This window comes from Perognathus longimembris, chromosome 22 (genome assembly GCF_023159225.1).
Source record: "Perognathus longimembris pacificus isolate PPM17 chromosome 22, ASM2315922v1, whole genome shotgun sequence".
Taxonomy (NCBI): Eukaryota; Metazoa; Chordata; class Mammalia; order Rodentia; family Heteromyidae; genus Perognathus; species Perognathus longimembris.
The window spans coordinates 9,371,388-9,393,608 of NC_063182.1; the positions used below are offsets into that span (position 1 = coordinate 9,371,388).

Genomic DNA, 22,221 nt, shown 5'->3' on the forward strand with positions numbered 1-22,221 from the left:
CGCGTGTGTGTGTGTGTGTGTGTGTGTGTGAGAGAGAGAGAGAGAGAGAGAGAGAGAGAGAGAGAGAGAGAGAGAGAGAGAGAGAGAGAGAGACAGAGAGCACGTGCTCTATGGTTTGAACTCAAAACCTAGGTACTGTCCCTGTTCATGAGAGGAATCATGCAAATAACCATACTATTTTGCAAGTAACTTTCAGATTATTAAGAAATAAGAATTGCAAGTAAATGGTGTCTATGTATATTCTCAAGACCTGTTGCATTGTATGGATTTAAGTCGAAGATTGTCCATGACAATCCCTTAAAAGACAATATAATGGAAAGGGCTACAGGTAGGTAGCATCAAAAGCAAAGGTTAGCTGGATGCCAGTGGCTCATATCTATAATCATAGGTATGCAGGAGGCTGAGACCTGAGGATGGAGGTTCAAAGCCAGCCTGAGCAGATAAATCCAAAACACTAAACCATCAAAAAGCCAGATATAGAGATGTGTCTCAAGTGGTTAAGAGCACCAGCCTTAAGTGAAAAAAGCTAAGCAAAAGTGTGAGTTCTAGGTGCAAGCCACAGTATCATCACACACACACACACACAACACACACACACGTAAATACTTAGCAAAAAGTACACTAAAGTTTGTGAACCTTCTGATTTTTAAATTACCTTATAAATTGTCTCATTTTCCTGAAACGTTCATAATAAATACATTAATTTTAACATTGGGATTTGGGCTATTCTCTAAGTCATTGTGCTCAACTGGACAATGCAATGCATGCTCTCAAGATAACATTTAGATAGGAGATGGAGGGGGATTCAGATACAGCAAAGATCGCATTTTTTTTTGGCCAGTCCTGGGCCTGAGCATTGTCAGGGCCTGAGCACTGTCCCTGGCTTCCTTTTGCTCAAGGCTAGCACTCTGCCACCTGAGCCACAGCGCCACTTCTGGCCGTTTTCCATATATGTGGTACTGGGGAATTGAACCCAGGGCTTCATGTATATGAAGCAGGCTCTCTTGCCACTAGGCCATATTCCCAGCCCCCCAAAGATCTCATTTTTATGTTTCTTTTCTTTTCTTCTTGTGCCTGTCCTGGGGCTTGAACTCAGGGTCTGGGTGCTGTCCCTGAGCTTCTTTTGCTCCAGGCAAACACTCTACCTCTTGAGACACAGCACCACTTCCAGCTTTTTGGTAGTTTATTGAAGATAGAGTCTCACAGTCTTCTTCCCTGGGCTGGTTTTGAACTGTGATCCTCAGATCTCAGCCTCCTAAGTAGGTAGGATTACAGGTGCGAGCCAATGGCACTGGCTTGTGTTTCATTTCTGTGCAGTTAACTTGACTTTACCATGTTACCCCATAGTTGACCTGGCTTGTGAGACAAGTAGATGGAGAGCTCTCCAAAAGCTTCTTCCATTTCTCACTGTGAGGCTATGACACTCAGTGGGAAAGGGCAGCATTCTTAGAAAGACAGAGACACCAGCATGATAGTCTGCTAGAACTTCTCTTTGTCTAGCACCATCTACTCAATATCAACGACTTATCAGGCCTGAGAGAAACTTGCCCTTGGGGAAATAAAAAGATAAAGAAGTGTGGACAAGGAAGGAGAAGTTATTGTCCTTAAGGAGGAAAATCGTTAATTCTGAAGCCAAGCCTTACTATTTGAAGCAATTTCTCTAGAAATCATACCTTCATCATGAGCACCCTCCCCGATGGGGATCCCAACATACACCATCACATTAACAGCATCAGACACATCCAAGTGGAGATTTGTTGTGCCAACTCTTCTATCTTCTGCTGTTATCAATCCTAAGGGTAAAAAAAAAAAATAAGCAAGGTAAAGTAACAATATCCCAACCCATACAGATCCTACCACTGAAAATATGCTCAAGGGTATTTAAATGAGTACCACTGGGACAGTGAAGAGTGTCTATCAGGAAGTCAGTGCAGGGGCTGGGAATGTGGCTTAGTGGTAGAGTGCTTGCCTAGCATATATATAAGGCCCTAGGTTCCATCTCCAACAATCTGTATAGACACAGACATACACAAACAAAGGAAAGAAGGAAGAAAGGAAGAAAGGAAGGAAGGAAGGAAGGAAGGAAGGAAGGAAGGAAGGAAGGAAGGAAAAGAAGGAATTTCATCATTTCTCTTATACTGATTAGGGTTTATTTCTAGTTTGGATGACACTATCATAAGCACTGGTGAATCATTTCCTAAAAAACAGTCCCTCCAGTAATGGAGCTGTGGCTTAAAGAGGTAGAGCACTAGTTCCAAAGCTCAGGAACAGCTCCCAGGCCCCAGGTTCAAGCTTTAGAACACACACACACACAAAGTCCCTCCTTGAAAAGCAAAACAGATAGTAGGGACATTCAGATAAAGCCTAACTTTTATAATCGTTTCTGAACTTCACAAAACGATGGCTAGGTAGCCTAATGTTCAGCCTTCTTCCCTGTTACTTTATCAAATCACTCATAATTAAGGCTATGCCAAGGTCCTGCTGGCTTCCACCTATCAACCTGAGTACTCAGGAGGCTAAGATCTGAGGGTTGCAGTTTAACACCAGCCCAGGCAGAAAAGTCTGTGAGATTCTTCAAAGCCCAGTACTGGCACATACACAGACACATACACACAAAACAACAAAAAATACCCAAGAATATGTCTCTCTCTTTTATTTGGTCAGTCATGGGGCTTGAAGTCTGTCCTGTGAGCTCTTTAGCTCAAGGCTCGCACTCTACCACTTGAACCACAGAGCCACTTTCAGATTTCTGGTTGCTAAGTGGAGATAAGACTCTCATGGACTTTCCTGCTTGGGCTGGCTTTGAACCACGATCCTCAGATCTCAGCCTCCTGAGTAGCTGGGATTATAGGTGTGAGCCACTGGTGCCCGGCTATGTATCTTTTTTGTCTTTTTTTGGGGGTACTGGTGGTAGGACTTGAACTCAAGCCCTCTTAGTGGTGGCTTGACGTTTTTGCTCAAGGCTAGTCCTCAGATAGGGACGCCACCATGCCCCATCTAGCTTTCTGCTAGTTATTGAAGCTAACAGTCTCATGGACTGCCAGGTGCCCAGTGGCTCATGCCTATAATCCTAGCTACTCAGGAGGTTAAAATCTGAAGATCACAGTTCAAAGCCAGGCCTGGCAAAAAAAAAGTCCCTGTGAAACTCTTACCTTCAGCCACTCAAAACCTCGAAGTGGTGCTGTGGCTCAAAGTGGTAGAGCATTAGCCTTGAGCAAAAGAGCTCAGGGACAGTGTCCAACGCCCTGAACTCAAGCCCCATGACCCACCAAAAAAAAAAGAAAAAAAAAAGTCTCCTGAACTTTTCTTCCAGGGCTAGTTCTGAACAGTGACCCTCCGATCTCAGCTACCTGAGTAGCTAGAATTATAAAGCAAGAACCACCAGCTCCTGGCAGAGTATGTCTCCTTACATAGATTTTTTTTTAAGTAGAACCTAATTCCTAGAAATACATAAGTTATGTATTGGGCCCATGTGGATGGTACCCAAATTCGTAATGACAAAAGCAAACAATTCAAAACCACTCTGAATACTACTATCTTCTCCATCACCTATCACCTCTCCTCAATCATCTCTACACACAACACTGATCACAGATGTCCATCTATTTGTGAAGTGAGAACAATAGTCCCCCAAAGGTGTAATTCTGGCCTCTCTTTCATACCATAGGCGTTGTACATCTTGGGGCCTAGATCAGGCCTTACAAAGTAGCTGGGTAGCCTAGAGGCCAGGTTGAGCCTGCCATCTCGTTTGGTATATTCTGGCAAAGGAAGGTTCTCCATCAGATCTTCAAACCTACAAAAGGGCAGAAATAGTTATTTCAGCTTGTTAGAGGGGAAGAAAGAGAAGAGGTTAAGTTTATTTCTCTGTGATTACTTTGTAACTGCTTCAGTCAGGAACAAGTCTGAAGAGGGGTACCACTGGAAGTCACTAACCTTGTTGGCATCATGTCCCGAAAATCTTCCCCAGGAGGCCAGTCTTTGAGTTTGAGCACCATTGGCTGCCCATCTTCTGACCTTAGTCGCTCTGGAAGACAGACAGCACTCGCGTAAATATCTGCTGGGCTGGCTGCTGCCCAGTTTTCTGGAGACTAAAGGGCTTGAACTCAGCTTGAGTGCTGTCCTTGAGTTTTTGTTTTTTTTTTAAAACTCAAGTCTGGTCCTCTATCACTTGAGCCACAGTTCCACATCTGTCTTTTTTTTTTTTTTTTTGGTGGTTAGTTGGAGGTAAGAGTCTCATGGACTTTCCTGCCTGGGCTGGCTTTAAACCGTGATCCTCAGATCTCAGCCTCCTGAGTAGCTAGGATTACAGTCCGGCACTTGGCTCAGAACCTCTTCTTTCAGATCTGCTAATCTAATAGGTTATATTAGATGGACTCTGTTTCCTTACTTAGTGCTGTGGTGTCTTCTTTCCTCAGAGTGAAAGTGCTCTGCACATCACACAGTTCACATGCTGAAGCCAAGACTTGCTCTGAGAGCCAAAGGGTTCCCATGTAAGCTACACTGTTGGAACCAGTATAGAAGGCTCCTCTTGCCAAGAGAGCATAATATAGTCTGCCATCATTCCATCAGCTATCAACGTTATTGTGAGAAAAGCCATCTTTTCTATCAAAGTGAGTTGCTTCCTTTCTGTCAATCATGTGAGGATCGTTTTCCTGAAAAGTTTCTGCTTTGGCCAGGTGGCTTGGTCCTTGTTGATTAGCTACATCCTTTTCCTGCTATACTTTAATTAAGACATCCGGTTACAAGGCTGTGAATTTTAGTGCCAATCCTATTCCTGTTAATTAGGCCATATCCTTTTGTAGATTGTGAATCTGAGCTCAGCCAATCCAAGCAGAGGGGCAAAGCCTGCTGGGTTGGCGATAGAAAGTGAGCAGCCTGCCTGCTCTGTGTGCTTGCTTGCCAGAGTTCTGGCTGTTGATGCGCCCTCGTGCGGAAGTAAACTTTGCTTTGCCAAGTTCCTTTCGAGTTGGTGTCCTTAATCCTATGAGGACACCCCAACATCCCAAGGCATATCTAACAGTTACTTACTGCATATGATCTCAAAGCCATCCCAGAAATCCCGAACTTTTACATCAGAAATTATTGCACAGTTCCTGCAGTTCACCAAGTCTACATCCTGGTCTCCAAATTCCTGGCTAAAGGCTTCTGGCTTCCAGAGTTCAGACTTGAGCTTTTTATGTACTCCTGATACCAGCACTGGCTGTGAAAACAGAATTATTACAATCAGAGCTAGACTGTTAGCTTCAGGGCAAAAGAAAAGTTTCCTGAGGAATGTTCTTCTCTATGAAAATCTATTGTTCTTTTCCAGTTTTATAGTCCCTGGATTTCTACAAATCAACTGAAGTGAATGGGAACTGTCTCTACTCTACTGCTATATTGGATTCTTACGTTGTGAGGCATGCCACTGCTGATGCTCTGGTATCTACCACTATTTTTGAGGTGAAAGGACCAAAAGCTGACAAATACAACTTTGAAAGCACTTTTTCATATTGTAAATGAAAAAATGTCTAGACAACTCCATAAGCTCCTGCTTCCTCAAGCACCTGTGAAGGTGTAAGAATCATAGTGTAGTTAGTCTATTGGATACATTTCTGGAGCTCTCAAACATCTGAAAAAGTACTACCCTCCTTTATCCACACCTCCATCCTCCCCAGTATCAAACTTAAGGATGCTTCTCCAAGTTGCCATCAACGGCAGTGAAACACGCAACAGGAATTTCAACTGCCCTTTTCAGAACACAAACCAGGCAGCTGTGGCTCAAGCCTATAACTCTAACACTCACGGGCCACAGGAGTGGCTTAAATGTGCCAGCCAAGAGAGCCCGAGTTCAACCATGATACTGCCAAAAAGTAAAAGCAAAACAAATCACAGAGCTACTCCAACTAGACATCATCTATTTTTAGAAATTGCCTCGATTTTGAAAATCCAGGACAACTTCAAGTGGCAGCAAGAATACCTACAACATAAACTTAGTATGTCCAAAGGCAAAAGACACCCCCAGAGGCTGAGATTCTCTTGGGATCTGTAGCAGGCAGGCATGTAGCTGGCCTAGGAAATACTAATTTTTGCTTACCTGACCTTGCTTCCAACACTCTCGGAAAATCTTCCAATTGTTTTTGTTGCTGGGGTCATGGAGACACAGAAGCCTCCCATCACAAAGCCAGGAGTGAGAAGTATGGGGGTCCAGTACATTCAACCCCATCACCATTTCCTTTACTTCCTTTTGGGTGTCAGTCAAGTTGCAGGCCCGCTTTGAAGCATCTGAGGTTTTCTTATTTTCTACCACCGAGGCAATTATGTGGTCAAGAAAGTTTGGTAGACTGGCCTTGTTCTTCGCACCCTGTCAGACACAAACTCATTAGGTAAGCTTGACTGAGGCACCAGGATAAGCGCATTAAAAAAATTATCTTAGCTGGGCACCAGTGGCTCACGCCTGTAATCCTTGCTACTCAGGAGGCTGAGATCCGAGGATTGCAGTTCAATGCCAGCTTGGGCAGAAAAGTCTGTGAAACTCTTATCTCCAATAATCTACCCCCCAAAAAATGCTGGAAGTAGAGCTGTAGCTTAAGTGGTAGAGTGATAGTCTTGAGGAAAAGCAGCTCAGGAACAGTACCCTGGCCCTGAGTTCAAGCCCTAGGACCAGCACAAAAACACAAGCAAACAAAACCAAAAAAAAATGATCTCCCTCTTGGGGGACAGTTTTATAGTATGGGTTTCCTGCTATATTTCTTCCCCGTGGCTTTGGCCTGCTTGCTTAATGATTTGTGGGTGTGCCAACCCAGCTCGTTTCATTAATTGAGCAGGTATCCAGGGCATTGTTGGAAGAAAAATTTGAGTGGAAATGTATACTGCAAGGGCAGAAGCATATGAGCAGGAGCCCAAGACACGACGGGGACAAGAGGTGCTGTGATGGGAGACACAAACAACTACATTTCAAAAAAATCATTTAGTCTGGCAGGGGTGGGGTGTGGGGGGGAAATGTATCCTTTTTTTCTGGCTTTGCATGCCCAAGGGATAGGATACTTCAATTAAGTAACTGAAGAGAAATAGCAAAGTGGTAGTTTTCTACATTAACAATGGATGCGCTAGGGTGTTCAAGAGGAATTGGATACTTTCCAATTCTTCCCCACAACCATGACACTAAGCATTTCTTATCTGTTCCAGCTGATGGGAAAGGTCAGGCTCAAAAACAAAAGTGACCATTTGTAAAGTCATAAAATGTGAATGTGGCTCAGTGGTAGAGTGCTTGCCTAGCATACATGAAGCCCTGGATTCAATTCCACATAAACAGAAAAAGCCAGAAGTGGCACTGTGGCAGAGCACTAGCCTTGAACAAAAGACCTCAGGGACAGCGCCCAGGCCCTGAATTCAAGCCCCACAACTGACCCCCCCAAAAAGATAGCTATACTGAAACAAAGTGACATTTCAGGAGGAACAAGAAAGTGGTGACCATTAGGCAAGCCTTGTGGCTATATAAGAAGGAATTCTAGGTGAACGATATAACAAGTGCAAAGGCCAGCGGAAGCATGTTATGTTCAAAGACAAAAGGAAGGGTAGAATGGCTAGAACAGAGTGACAAGAGGAAGAAGGGTAAAGTCAGAGAGGTGAGTTAAAGAGAAATACTGCCAAAGCCTTGATGTCCACTGTAAAGGCTCATGCTTGTAATCCTAGCTATTCAAGAGGCTGGGATCTGAGGATTTCAATCCCAAGCCAGTTCAGAGGAAAGTCTATGAGACTCTTATCTTCAGTTAACCACTGAAAAGCTGGAGGTGGAGCTATGGTTCATATGATAGAGTGCTAGCCTTGAGCAAAACGCTCAAGGACAGCATTCAAGCCCTGTGTTCAAGTCCCAGGATCTGCATGTGGGTGCACGCGCATGCATGCACAACAAGTTGGCACACACAAAGAAAATCAGCTTATGGAAGAAATAGGAAGACTTTGGAGGAGTTTAGGCATAGGTGGCCTGATTTGATTCACACTGTAAAAGAATTACTGCTTTGTTGAACATTAGGCTGTAAAGAGTACAAACAGGGAGATGTATAAAGAATTTACCACACAAGTTTAGGCAAGAGAGGATGTTGGTTCAGATCAGAAAGGAAGTAGATCTGCTGAGAAATAGGTGGATTGTGAATACATCTGGAGGTCAAACAAAAGATGTGCTGACAAATTACATATGAAATATAAAAGAAGAAAGTCCCAAATGACTCCAGCATTTTGGGGATAAGCAGTTGCTCAGGAGATGCCATTAGCCAAGGGATGAACACTAAGGGAGAGCATGTACACAGGCCTATCTAGATGTGCCAAAGGTATAAGGCTATCTCTCAGATATTTCAAGAGCATACTACAAGTGTACTGCCTAGGTTAAAAAAAATGAGGGGCTGGGAATATGGCCTAGTGGTAGAGTGCTTGCCTCCCATACATGAAGCCCTGGGTTCAATTCCTCAGCACCACATATACAGAAAAAAGCCAGAAGTGGCGCTGTGGCTCAAGAGGTAGAGTGCTAGCCTTGAGCAAACAGAAGCCAGGGAACGGTGCTCAGGCCCTGAGTTCAAGCCCCAGGACTGGCCAAAAAACGAAAAAGGAGTATTTGCAAGAAAATCAAGTGAATAAATATAATAACTTTTCTGGTAGTGACTAAAAAATATCAATAATTAAACTTTTACTGATTTACTAACATGGTACAAAAAGTTTACTACTTAAAAAGATCTCAGAGGGGTGCTGGTGGCTCACGCCTGTAATCCTAGCTACTCAGGAGGCTGAGATCTGAGGACCAGGTTCAAAGCCAGCCCAGGAAGGAAAGTCTGTGAGACTCTTATCTCCAATTAATCACCAGAAAACCCGAAGTGGCACTGTGGCTCAAAGTGGTAGAGCACCAGCCTTGAGCTGAAGAGCTCAGATACAGTGCCCAGGCACAGAGTTCAAGTCCCATGACTGACAAAAAAAAAAAACTGAAAAATTATCAAACCTTAATGTTGAGGGAGATTTTTAGCTTGATTATGTACCAGGGTACCCTCCAACACATAGTTCTTTCATGGAAAAGCAGCAAAGAGAGGACACTTACTGCTGAGGATGTAGAGAAGACCGGGGGGAAGGGTATGCCTGTGTCCAAGGGGGTTTGAGGAAGCTTTCCAGGCCCGGAGTGAAGGAGGTCTCGGAGGCTAGAGCCCTCAGTTTTGTTGTTGGAGGCAGTAGGACCGAGTAACAGACTGTTAAAAAGCTTTGGAGTCAATGGAGAGACTTTTGCAGTGGAGTTGAATGAGTCCAGCCCAAAGGGTGAATGAGACTCTTTATTGAGCACCGACCTCAGGGACCCTGCTTCTGTAAGAACATAACCAAAAAGAGTATTAGGTACAGTAAGGAATATCCAGCAGACAAATGACTTGTAAAAATCAGCTAAGTGGGAGGGAGGAAAGACTCGCCTGCCCCACAAACTGTGTAAGGTTTGTTTTGGCCAAGCGTAACCATCTACAGGAGGTCTCAACACCAGTGGAAAACTCTCCTACTTTTCTTGACAGGAATTGCATATACTTCCTTTTGTTCCTATTACAGATTCCTCACTTTCTAAGACTTAGAAAAGTAGATCTTCAGAATACTTGTATTCATCTGGAGTGTTTGTTAAGAATGGAGATTGTTAGTCTTACTCCAAGAGATTCTGACTTAAAGGTTCTAAATGGGATGAAGGAATGTGCATTGTTAACAATCTCCATTTTAAATGACTTCTCTAAACCTATCTCTAAATTCTGGCTGCAGAACAGAACCACCTGGAAAGCTTGTTAAAAACTTTGTACCAGTTCTGACTAAAGAGGTCGAGGGAGGGCCCAGATACATGCATTTTTAAAATAGCTCTTCTAGAAAGAAACAGAAAAACATTCCCTCATTTTATGTGACTAGTCATAGAAAGCAAGGGGCATATTTTACAAATATGGATGGTAATGTCTGAGTTTGAGAATAATCTAAGGACTCCTCACAGAGAGGTAGGGCAGAGGCTGGTGTCCATCTCACCTTTTGTTTCTTCTTTAGCCTTTTGAGTTGCTAAATCTGCCAACCAATGCAGGGCAGAGGAAGGAGGAGCAGTGTCCGGGCACGGGGCCCTGATGGCTTTTAGCTCACTATTGCTATTTGATGCTGAACCATCTGCTTTCAGGAGCTCTTCTGATCTGATGTCAGTGCTGTCGGCTTTGGGAACATGGTCGGGCTCTGGTGCTGTTACTGCTGTAGTTCCTCCTCCTCCTCCTGAGAAGGTAGTTTCATTTCCAGAAGAGGCACTAGGGTTTATGCTAGGAAGCTAAAGCATGAAAAGTTAAGAGTGCTAGTTAGAAGCATGTTTGGAGTGGTGAGCTGGATACAGAAAACTAAAACATCACAATGGCCGCTGACGTTACATAGGTCTGGGAAGAAAAATCTGATACTGTCCCATAAATTATTTCATTTATTCTATAAATTCAACATGCATTTGTTGAATTTTATAATATACCAGAAACTAGGTTATATCCTAAGGAACCAAAGTAATTAAGACTAAAATTAAAGATTTGGCATGACTGAGATTACTTCTGCAATAAAAAATCAGCTACTTAAGGCTGGGAATGTGGCTTAGTGGTAGAGTGCTTGCCTAGCATGCATGAAGCCCTGGGTTTGATTCCTCAGCACCACATATATAGAAAAGGCCACAAGTGGCGCTGTGGGTCAAGTGGCAGAGTGAGAAGAAGCCAGGGACAGTGCTCAGGCCCTGAGTTCAAGCCCCAGGACTGGCAAAAAAAAAAGAAAGAAGATTAGGAACAGTATCCAGGAGGAGTTGAAACCCCAGGACTAGCAAAACACAAAAACAAGAAACCTACTTGGGAAGTGGAGTTCTAGGAATCAAACTTAAAAGCCAACCTTAACTGGCCTTGAGCAAACATTTTCAGGGACACAGCCTAGGCCCTGAATCCAAGCCCAAGGAGCAGCACCAAAAGCAAACATGAAACAAAACTAAAAACAAACAAACAAAACCCAACTTGTTTAAAATAACAGCTACTGGGGCTGGGAATATGGCCTAATGGTAGAGTGTTCGCATTGCATGCATGAAGCCCTGGGTTCGATTCCTCAGCACCACATACATAGAAAAAGCTAGAAGTGGCACTGTGGTTCAAGTGGCAGAGTGCTAGCATTGAGCAAAAAGAAGCCAGGGACAGTGCTCAGGCCCTAAGTCCAAGCCCCAGGACTGGCAAAAAAATAAAATAAGATAAAGTAACAGTTACTGTCAAACCACAATATTCTCTATCGCTTCTACCACTTGAGCCACAGATCTAATTCTGCTTTTGTTGTTTACTTGGAAATAAAAGTCTCACCAACTTTCTTGCCTGTGCTAGCTTTGAACCACTATCCTCAGATCTCAGCCTCCTGAATAGTTAGGATTACAGGCTTGAGTCTCCAAGGCCTAGCTAAAGTATGCATATTGACAAGATAAAAGAATCTCCATGCTACTTATAAACCAAGCTTGATTCAAAGATGAAGAAAAACTGCATCAGACAGAGGGAATATCCCTTGAATACATATTTTGAGACTTTTTCTACAAAGCTTTACCATTCCCTAATTCCCCAGAAACTCTTATAAAGCCTGGGACATTGTTGAAAATGGGGCTTTACTCATTTATACCCACACCTACTACTTACCTGTGACATCCCATTGGTGACAGCAGGTCTCAACACAGATTTGTTTTGCCGACTAATACAAGGGCAGTTTGCTTTAATTCCCCACTTGCCTCGAGCAGCATGTACCATGTCTCCAATGTTGTAAAGAGCTACAATAAGAGATAACAGTTAGTTTATCAGGACATTTGCATGTGCCATGTTTTCTTTATATTATTTCCCTTAGTCCTTACCAATATTTCACTGGTGTAACTGCTTTGTGTGTGTGTGTGTGTGTGTGTGTGTGTGTGTGTGTGTGTGTGTGTGTGCGTGTGCGCATGCATGTCAGCCATCCTGGGGCTTGAACTCAGAGCCTGAATGTTGTCCCTGAGCTTTTTGCTCAAGGCTAGAGCTCTACCACTTGAGCCACAATTGCACTTCCCCTTCCTGCTTTTTGTTGGTGGATTCCTTAATGGGTAACAGTTTAAATATTGTATACTTTACTGCAAGCTATACTTAGCAATACAAAAAAATAGTTAAAAAATCAATGTAAACTGTACATGTACATATACATGTACATCTAACCATGCTTAAACCAGCATGGAGCAGGCATCCTACCACAGCACCCAGGAAGCCTTTTTTTTTTTTTGCCAGTCCTGGGCCTTGGACTCAGGGCCTGAGCACTGTCCCTGGCTTCTTTTTGCTCAATGTTAGCACTCTACCACTTGAGCCACAGCGCCACTTCTGGCTTTTGATATATATATATGTGGTGCTGAGGAATGGAACCCAGGGCTTCATGTACACGAGGCGAGCACTTTACCACTAGGCCACATTCCCAACCCCCAGGAAGCCTTTGTTTGGAAGCATGAGTTACACCAGATCTAAGGAATGTTCCAAGCTTCCTAAGTGAAGAAAGAGTGTATGTGGAAATGTGACAAGAAACGTGAAACTATAATCAGAAAGGTGGAGCAGAATATGCTGTAGCTGTATGTACTCTCATATATACATCTATATAACCAAATGCTGAGAAATCTGGTGAGATTTAATTTAAAAAAGTTATTTTGTCAGATGTAATTATAAAATCATTTCACTAAGTTTTATGGTATTGTGAATATCTCAAAAACATTTTTTCATGATAAAATAATGGCATTCACAGGGAAATGGTCAGATCTTGAACGAATGTTGAGCGAGACAAGCCTAGAGCACAGAGGACAAAGGCACATGGTCTCCCTGATATGTGGCTGTGGAGGGGGAGGGGAGAACAGTAGAGATCATGTCTGTAAAATAACAAACTTCTTTTCAAATGGTATTTCTACATGTTTGGTCAGCGACTTTACATCATGTCTCTAAAACCAAACAATTACTAAATAAACATAAAAAGGTCTAGGATAGACCTGCCAGGAGCACAATAGCTCAACAGCTACATACATATGATTATATAAGATAAGGCTAAGCAAAATGAACTCCAAGAGATGGATACAGGAGGATTTTACTGTTGTCATTATGTTTAATGTACTAGGTGAATTTCCTTTGACGTACCCCCTGTGGTCACTGTATATGATTTTGGTACACTGGATATTGTATATAAGCTTATCTGAACTAGGGAAGGGAAAGAAAAATGAAGGAGGGTGTAACAAATAGGACAAGAAATGTACTCACTACCTTATTATATAACTGTACCCTCTCTGTACATCACCTTATCAATAAAATTTAATTAAAAAAAACAACACGTTTTTTTCAGGCTGAGGATGTAAATGAGTGGCAGAAGTGCTTTTCTAGCACGTGCCAGATTCTTCAGCACCACAAAACCAGAACAAAACTAAATAAAACACATCTCCCCCCACCCCAAATCTATAAAAGGAATTTTCTTACCTGTACCAGGGATGATTTGTGTGGGCATGAGGTTCTCTGGCTCATGGGACTGCCCCTTTGCACATTTTAACCAGGAGAAAACCTCTTCATCACCCATTTCCTCTGTCTCTGAAACAGAAAGGAATGCTTTCACTTATGAGGGTTACGAGGTGGAGTCCTCTCAGTGAGAGGAAGTTTCAGAACCTTAAAGGTCATTCTTCTCATGGCTAAAGAGAGTAACAGCTAACTTAAAAAACAAAACAAAACTGCGCGTTCACACCATTTTGAACTTAGGAGCATTTTAAGTTTTAGGAACTTGTGTATGCTAGGCAAGGCTTTACAACTGAGCTAAACCCAAAGTCATTTCTCATAGTATTCTGGGTTTAATCTGTAACAACTATGGCACACTTTTTTTTTTTTTTATTAATTGGACATAAATTTTTTTACAAGGTGTTGTGCAAAGAGGGTGCAGTTACATAGTAGGGCAGTGTGTACATTTCTTATGATATCTTACAACCTGTTTTTCTATCCCTTGTCTAGGTCAGGTTGACATATATGCAATATACAATGTATCAAGAACATATACAGTATTCACAGACTTGGTCTCTACTTTCTCTCCGTCTCCCTTTGTTAACAGTCATATATCAGGGAGATCATGCCCCTTTGTTTTCTGTGTTCTAGGCTTGTCTCACTCAACATTATTTGTTCGAGTTCCGACCATTTCCCTGCAAATAACAATATTTCACCATTCCTAATTGCTATGTAGTATTCCATTGTGTATAAGTACCATATTTTTTGGATCCATTCGTCTGTGGAGGGGCATCTGGGTTGTTTCCATATTTTAGCTATTGTGAATTGTATGGCACACTTTGTAATAGCTGAAAACTAAAATCTCAAACATTTGTTGTCTGTCTACACATTTAAAACAAAGGATATGTAACTTGTACCCTAGATTTCCTTTCCCTTTTAATAACCAATTTTCACCTTTCTTTCATCCATGACCTAATTTGCTTAAAATCTAGGCAGTTTCTTTGCATTTCTTGAGAAAAATTATATGGTTATTACTTTAACATACCAGATTACAATAACTGACCTGCAACTGTTAAACTAACCTTCCTCTAATGGTATATACCATTTGATCATGATGCCATTATTCTTTTTATATATCTCTAGACTTAAATTTGCTTAAATTTTATGAAATATAATTACAACTGTGTTCACGAGGGATATTGGGATTCACTGGGGTGAGGAGTTTTTCCCTGTGTTAGCTGAAAACTGCCCCTGCATAGTAAGCTGGAGCAATTGTGATCATCTCTTTGTTTCCTTCCTTCAGGAAGCACAGTTTAATGAGCAATGCCTGAAACTAGGATTTCATACATTTTACCTAGCTTTCTAGTTATTAATGACAGAAGGGAAATTCCTGTAGCAGCTAAATCTTTAATGAGCAGGAGTGAAAAAGACTGTAACAACTAACATTTAGGGAGTAATTAGTGGGTATCAGGTCCTAGACAACCATTTTATAGAAAAAAAAACTCATTTAATACTCATAGTATTTCATAACTCATTTAAACTCATAATAACTCAATAGCTGCTTTGAGGATAGGATATCTTTGGATTATACCTAAGGAAACTGAAGCTCTGATGGTTGAAGTAACTAGCCCAAGTTACCATAGCTGGTGTACTAAGATGTACAAGTTTCAAATCCCAGTAGCATTAGCTCTAATAAGTAAATTAAAACAACAGCAAAGCCACTGTTAGGCTGGATGTGGTATACACCTGTAATCTCAGCACTCAAGAATCTGAGTCAAAAGGATCTCAAAGAAAAATAAATCCCAATCAACTCAAAACCTTATTTTTATAATAGTTACACTGGACTCTAAGAGAAGAATAAGATCAAGGGTCAATGACTTTTAGCATATAAGAAACTAAGAACCAAGGTAGATGCATGTGGCTCATGCCTATAATCCTAGCTATTCAGGATGATGAGATCTGAAGATCACAATTTGAAGCCAGCTGGAGCAGAAAATTCAAGAGACTCTTATCACCAATTACACTACAAAAAGCCAGAAGTAGAGCTGTGGATCAAAGTGTGGAGCTCCAGCCTTGAGCAAAAAAAAGCCAAGTGGGAGTGAGAACCCCTGAGTTCAAGCCCTAGTACTAACCCCCCCTAAAAAAAAAGAAAAGAAAAAGAAACTAGAACCAAAGGAAATAATTTGAATATACATTTCTCCAAACAAAGTAAATGACGACAAGCTGACATGCTATTCAACATCACTAGTCAAATCAAAACCACACAATCAGATACTATTTTTTTGGCCAGTCCTGGGGCTTGGACTCAGGGCCTGAGCACTGTCCCTGGCTTCTTCCCGCTCAAGGCTAGCACTCTGCCACTTGAGCCACAGCGCCACTTCTGGCCGTTTTCTATATACGTGGTGCTGGGGAATCCAACGTAGGGCTTTATGTATATGAGGCAAGCACTCTTGCCACTAGGCCATATTCCCAGCCCCCAGATATTATTTTATAGACATTATAAAGGCTGTACTAATAGAAGACAAGTTTTGGTAATAATTAAAAAAAATGGAACCTGAATATATTACTGGTGAAACTGTAAAGTGGTACATTTACTTGAAAGTATAATTTCAAAATTACTTTGCTGGGTGCTGGTGGCTCACATCTCTAATCCTACCACTCAGGAGGCTGACATCTGAGGGTCAAGGTTAAAGCCAATCCAAGCAGATTAGTCACAGAGACTCTTACCTCCAGTTAACCAGCAATAAGTCAGAAGTAGAGGTTCAAGTGATAGAGTACTAGCCTTGAACAAAAAAAGCCAAGTGAGAGTGAGACCTTGAGCTCAAACTCCATTACTAAAGTACATACAAAAAAGGTTATTGTTCTTAGTCATCCTCCTTCTTACTATTATTATTCATTGAGTGTGAGTGTCCTGGGCTTGAACTAAGGTCTTGGGCACTGTCCTTGTGTTCCTCTCCTGAGAGTATCCTCTTTGATCTCACTGTGCATGAATGCCTAGAATCCTGTATGATTTATCATGTCCCCATGTAAAATACATACTAGACCTCAAATAGGTCCAGTTTGCACATATGGGAGAAAACAGGGGCCATTTGTCTCTCTGAGCTTGTCTTATCTCACTTAATATGATTTGTTCTAGGTCCATCCACTTCCCTGCAAATGCCATATTATTCTTTCTAATTCCCAGCCCCAATTTTTGCTGGTTATTCTGGATATAAGAGTCTTATTTTTAACTCCAGAAAATGGAAATGAGGTCTTTTTTCCTTGTTGCCATATCTGTTTTCTTTTTGTCTTAATTGTTTGTTTATCTTTGGGAGGGTAAGAAGGGACACAGAAATGGAGGGACAAAGGGCGAACAAATGCAGCAGGGGTCCTCACTAGACATTATGTTGAGAATGAACTATACAACTTGTGCGTGGGATGGGAGGGAAAAGCTGGGAGAGAGCAAGGGGTTGATATTGTCCAAAAAGCAATGTACTCTCTACCTGACTTATACAATTATAACACCTTTGTAAATCACCTCTATAATAACAATAAAACATATAAAATAAATTGGATCTTAGGTTAAGAAACAAAACCCAAAACAACAAAAATGAACAAAGAACAAGGCTGGCTTCAAACCACTATCCTCTGGCTCTTAGGCTCCTGAGTAGCTAGGATTATAAACATGAGCCTCAGATACCTACTTCAATTTCCAACTCTCAACACACATCTTCAGGTTACCTTTAGAACTGCATTGGACAATATATTTCCTTACCACTGCGTGGACGGCTTTTCCTGAGCCTGTAACAGTCAAGGCAGACTCCAAATCCACATTTGCGGCAAACCCAGTGGATATTGAAGAGAGTTGTTTCACATACATCACACATTTCCCGAACACCACGCACAGCTCGCTTCCATGCCACTTTCTCTGGTGGAACAAAGAAGAGGCATTGACTATATAGCAAAAGACTCCAGAACCGCTGATCCCCATTTACCCATTTTATCTGCAATGAAATTGAAAGATTCACAAAGCTTGTTTCTATTGTAATAGTAACAAAATGCAAGGAATCTATAGCATTTCAAAAGCTTTAGAGAAGCTAAGCTAAAGCCAATAGGAAATTACTGTAAAAATTTGTTACTTAAGATGCTGTAAAGTCTTAGGGGCAGCAGCAGAAGAATAATCAATTCAAAGCAAGCTTAGACTACGTACATAGCAACACTTTGTCTCAAAGAAAAAGAAACCATAATATAAAATTTTCAACTGCGGAGAGCTTGAAATAAGAGAATTCCTCTCTTGAAATTTAGGGTATAATTGCAAAGTTTGATTTTCCTTGATCTGAAAATAGAGGATAGACTCTCATAGACTTGAAATATTATCTGTAGGGGCTGGGAATATGGCCTAATGGCAAGAGTGCTTGCCCCACATACATGAAGCCCTAGGTTCGATTCCTCAGCACCACATATACAGAAAATGTCCAGAAGTGGCTCTGTGGCTCAAGTGGCCGAGTGCTAGCCTTGATCAAAAAGAAGCCAAGGACAGGCTCAGGCCCTGAGTTCTAGGCCCAGAACTGGCCAAAAAAAAAAGAAAAGAAAAAGAAATATTATCTGTAATCAACTGGGTTCTATAGAAGAAATGTGGCACTAAAGTATCACCTCATCTATTAACAAACCATAGCGCACTGCTTACTTATAGGAATGTGTTCAAAATAAATTAAAATGTTATGTATCATATGGTAACTGTGGACAAAGTGAAGTGGAAGCAGAGACAGAGTTTTGGGCTTAATTATCAAAGGTTGAAACAGTGAGGTCTGGTGGATATTGTTAAGACATTAGCTATTGGTTGCTACACAAGAAGTCTTATGGATCTTAACTTATCATAGAAAAGGCCAACCTCCACTCCCACCAATCTCCCTTTAAATGAAAGAAAATACAAATTTCCAACTAGGAATGTTGGGAAGATAAACAGCAGGGTGTCTTACGATGTGGTTCTACCATCATCATGGCCTCCTTCTCGGACATTACGAGCTGACAGAACTGGTCCCCAACATTGGCAAGGATGTATTTTGAGGTTTCTAGGTCTATCCCTTCTGCTAGAGAGGAAGAAGGAATCCACAGGTTCATAGCATCAGGGTCACTTTGCTGAGGGCTTAGAAACCCCTCCACACGAAGTACTCCTTTTCGGGTGAAGATCAACCTGAAACAGGAAAATAGATAAGTCAAATACAGTTGTCCTTTGGGATATGGAGGGGAATGGTTTTAGGCTGTACTTCCCAGACCCAGTTACCCAAACCTGTGGTTGCTCAAGACTTTCATAAACTGATATAGTATTTGCATATTATACACAAATATATATATAGATGAACATCCTAACAAATATTCTAAGTCATCTTGAGATTATGTACAATTTTGAATGCTAAGTAAACAATTGTTATACTGTATTTTTGTTTTTTGACAGTCCTGGGGCTTGAACTCAGGGCTCTGAGCACTGTCCCTGGCTTCTTTTTTTGCTCAAGGCTAGCACTCTACCACTTGCACCACAGCACCACTTCCGGCTTTTTCTATATATGTGGTGCTGAGGAATCGAACCCAGGGCTTCATGTATATGAGGCAAGCACTTTACCACTAGGCCATATTCCCAGCCCATTATGTTATACTGTATTTTAAAAGAAATAATGACAAAAAATATCTGAATGTTTAGTCTAAACATTGCAAGTCTAAATATACTTTCAATCCATGGTTGGTTAAATTTGTGGATGTGGAAATAGCAGATATGGGGGTCTAACTCTATGTATCTCTACTTAAAACTTTGTATGGCCAGGCACTTGTGGCTCATGCCTGTAATCCTAGCTGCTCAGGAGGCTAAAACCTTAGAATCACAGTTCAAACCAGCCTGGGCAGAAAAGTCTGTGAAACTCTTATCTCCAATTAACCACCAGGAAACCAGAAGTGGCATTGTGGCTCAAGAGGCAGAACAAAGTCTTGAACTGAAGAGCTCAGGGACAGCAAGCGCCCAGGCCCTGGAGTTCAAGCCTAACGATTGACAAAAACAACAACAACAAACCTTAGTATGTCCCAATTATTTAAAAAGCTGTCACCAGCTGGGGATATGGCCTAGTGGCAAGAGCACTTGCCTCGTATACTTGAAGCCCTGGGTTCGATTCTCCAGCATCACATATACAGAAAATGGCCAGAAGTGGTGCTGTGACTCAAGTGGCAGAGTGCTAGCCTTGAGCAAAAAGAAGCCAGGGACAGTGCTCAGGCCCTGAGTCCAAGGCCCAGGACTGGCAAAAAAAAAAAAAAAAAAAAAGCTGTCACCAGAGTTATCAGTTTCCCCATCCACCTGTTCCACAACTACACTAAGACAAAGAATGTGACTAGGAAAAAAGTTACCCTCGATGTCATACTTTTCTCTCTCCGGTGGGCTCTAATATTATCAAGTAGAGCTGGACACCAGTAGCTTACCCTTACAAGCTTAGCTACTGAGGAGGCTTGGATCTGAAGATCCAGGCTCAAAGCCAGCTTGGGTAGAAAGTTATCTAGAACCTTATCAACCAACTAACTAGCATAAACTGGAAACAGAAGGATGGCTCAAGCAGTAGAGCACCAGCCATGAGTGAAAAAAAGCTGAGAGCTTAAGGCCCTTCATTTAAGCACCAGTACTGATGTACATGCACAAAAGACATTGTCCAGTAGTCATAATACAGTTTCCTGGTACACTCTATTAGATGGCACGCAGTTTCATGTCTTGTATCTTTCCAAACTTCCAATATGACCTTCCCTAGAAGGAACTTATTTCCTATTCTACTGTGTGTAGGAGTTCAGAGTAGAAGCTGACTTTACCACAATGCCACATTGTTGCAAATGGGCCCATTTCCCACCTAATCTGCTACCATGATGAGGTCCCAGTGAAGGCCAGTATCTTTACCAACATTTTACTTCTTTTCCCCAATCCAGAGAGGTACCTTGTTACTAATTCTGTTCTCTTTTTAATTCTCCACCCCCCACTTCTTCCTTTCCTCCTTCCCTCCCTTTCTATTATATGCGTGTGCACACATGTATGTACTGGCTGGGGGACTTGAACTCAGGGCCTCATGTTCTCACTTAGCTTTTTTGCTCATGGCTGGTGCTCTACCACTTGAGTTATGCATCTACTCCATACATTATTTTCTTTTCCACCACGTCAGCATTCTAAAATCTAAAATCAGCTTTTAAATTTGCTGTGATTTCAAATGTCAAAAGCTACTGGGAAGGCTGAGATCTGAGGACTGCAGTTAGAAGCCAGCTCAGGCAGCAAAGTCCATGAGACTCTTATCTTCAATAAACTACTCAGAAAAAAACAGAAGTGGAACTTGACACAAGCGCTAGACTTGAGCAAAAAATAAATAAATAAATAAATTCAGGGACAGTGTTTGGGCCCTGCATTCAAGCCCTGGGATGGGCACCAAAAAAAAAAGGAGTTCTGATATATCATTGGTTTTCAATGAAACCCAAGGGACAGCACAGAGCTGCACCAAAGACTGATTAACTTCAATTCATTTCAAATCCCAACTAAGTGACTACTATGACAGAGCCTCTGTACAGACCCTGAAAGCAAATGGTAAGGAATGCAAGGAAGAAGATATGTTTATAGATCCAGAGAAAGAGTGGGTATTTTCAATAATGAAAGCTGGGAATGAAAGGCAAAGAGAGAATTTGGGTACCTCCGAAAGTGAAAGAAGCGGCAGGCTACAGTAGAATCATCTTGTTCTTGTTCCTTAAACTTCCGATACCGCTCCAGGCGGCACTCCCGACATTTGTGCAGATGAGGTGCCACATTGATGCATGATCCATCTTGAAGGAAAGGCTCTCCAGACTGCTTCAGCTTCTTCACTTTGCTTACATCTTTCAGCACTGACTGGCCAACTGCAAAGGAGGGAGGAGAAAGGCTTTCATGAGAGATTGACACAGGAACTAATAACAAAATGCTCCTTCTGGAGACATGGACTACTCTTGGTGCCCAAAAAGGGAGTGAAGGAGCACAAAGCATTCAGCTGTACACAAAGAACCGTGGGAAGTTCCCTACGCAGTGAAAATTGCATAGGTGTGGAAAAGTCAGGCAGGGAGAAAGTGGTCATCGTCTCCTCTAGTCCTTCAGGATATTATTATTTTTTAGTCAAGGCCTCTTGGGCTCCCAAAGGATATCAGTTCTTCACTAAAACAGCTACTTTTGCCACTACACTTTGGTTTACCCACTTCTGGACCATAACCTAATATCATAAATAGATTTTGGTAGGTGTTAAAAGTCTTATGTATTCTTTGGAGAACAGCAAACAGAGGAGATTCATCAAGTCTACAAAGGATTGCTATGTGGGAATGAACATCTTTTGGAGACAGGGTCTTGTTACAAAGCCCAGGATGGCCTTAAATTTGCTGTATGTAGTTGTTGCTGATCTTGAACTCATGATCTTCCTGCTTCAGTCTCTCAATTGCTAAGATTACAAGCATGCCATCAGCCCAGTTCTTACTAACTCCCAGAAGTAAATTTAAAGATGGGCTAAAGTAGCTGGGTGCTGGTAGCTAATGCCTATAGTCCTAACAACTTAAGAGGCTGAGATCTGAGGATCACAGCCTGAAGCCAACCTGGGCATATAAATCCTTAACTGACTAACCAGCAAAAACTTGGAGGCAATGGCTCTAACAGTACAGTGCCAGCCAAGAATGGAAAACAAGAAGAGATAGCATGAGGCCCTGAGTCTAAGCCCCAGTACCAGGAGGG

General features: G+C 41.9%; 1 protein-coding gene and 1 long non-coding RNA gene across 5 annotated transcripts in view; one reads left to right on the plus strand and one right to left on the minus strand.

Annotated features, from left to right (window-relative positions):
• The window catches only part of Kdm3b (lysine demethylase 3B), a 73,833-nt gene that overhangs the window by 8,179 nt on the left and 43,433 nt on the right, over window positions 1–22,221 (minus strand). For 2 of the 4 annotated variants that reach the window (XM_048331063.1, XM_048331061.1), the window contains 12 exons: window positions 21,167–21,368; window positions 18,446–18,660; window positions 17,242–17,394; window positions 13,479–13,586; window positions 11,652–11,779; window positions 10,003–10,285; window positions 9,062–9,318; window positions 6,074–6,340; window positions 5,029–5,200; window positions 3,934–4,024; window positions 3,663–3,793; window positions 1,674–1,793 (listed from right to left, as the gene is read on the minus strand). In XM_048331063.1, coding sequence (XP_048187020.1) covers window positions 1,674–1,793; window positions 3,663–3,793; window positions 3,934–4,024; window positions 5,029–5,200; window positions 6,074–6,340; window positions 9,062–9,318; window positions 10,003–10,285; window positions 11,652–11,779; window positions 13,479–13,586; window positions 17,242–17,394; window positions 18,446–18,660; window positions 21,167–21,368 — 2,127 coding nt within the window. Of the gene's footprint in view, window positions 1–1,673; window positions 1,794–3,662; window positions 3,794–3,933; window positions 4,025–5,028; window positions 5,201–6,073; window positions 6,344–9,061; window positions 9,319–10,002; window positions 10,286–11,651; window positions 11,780–13,478; window positions 13,587–17,241; window positions 17,395–18,445; window positions 18,661–21,166; window positions 21,369–22,221 lie in introns of all 4 variants that reach the window. The other 2 variants (XM_048331062.1, XM_048331060.1) reach the window with 1 other exon arrangement.
• Window positions 2,069–19,606, plus strand: LOC125339806. Its single transcript, XR_007208628.1, has 3 exons — window positions 2,069–2,251; window positions 2,938–2,939; window positions 19,565–19,606. It is a non-coding gene; the product is annotated as an uncharacterized LOC125339806 (long non-coding RNA).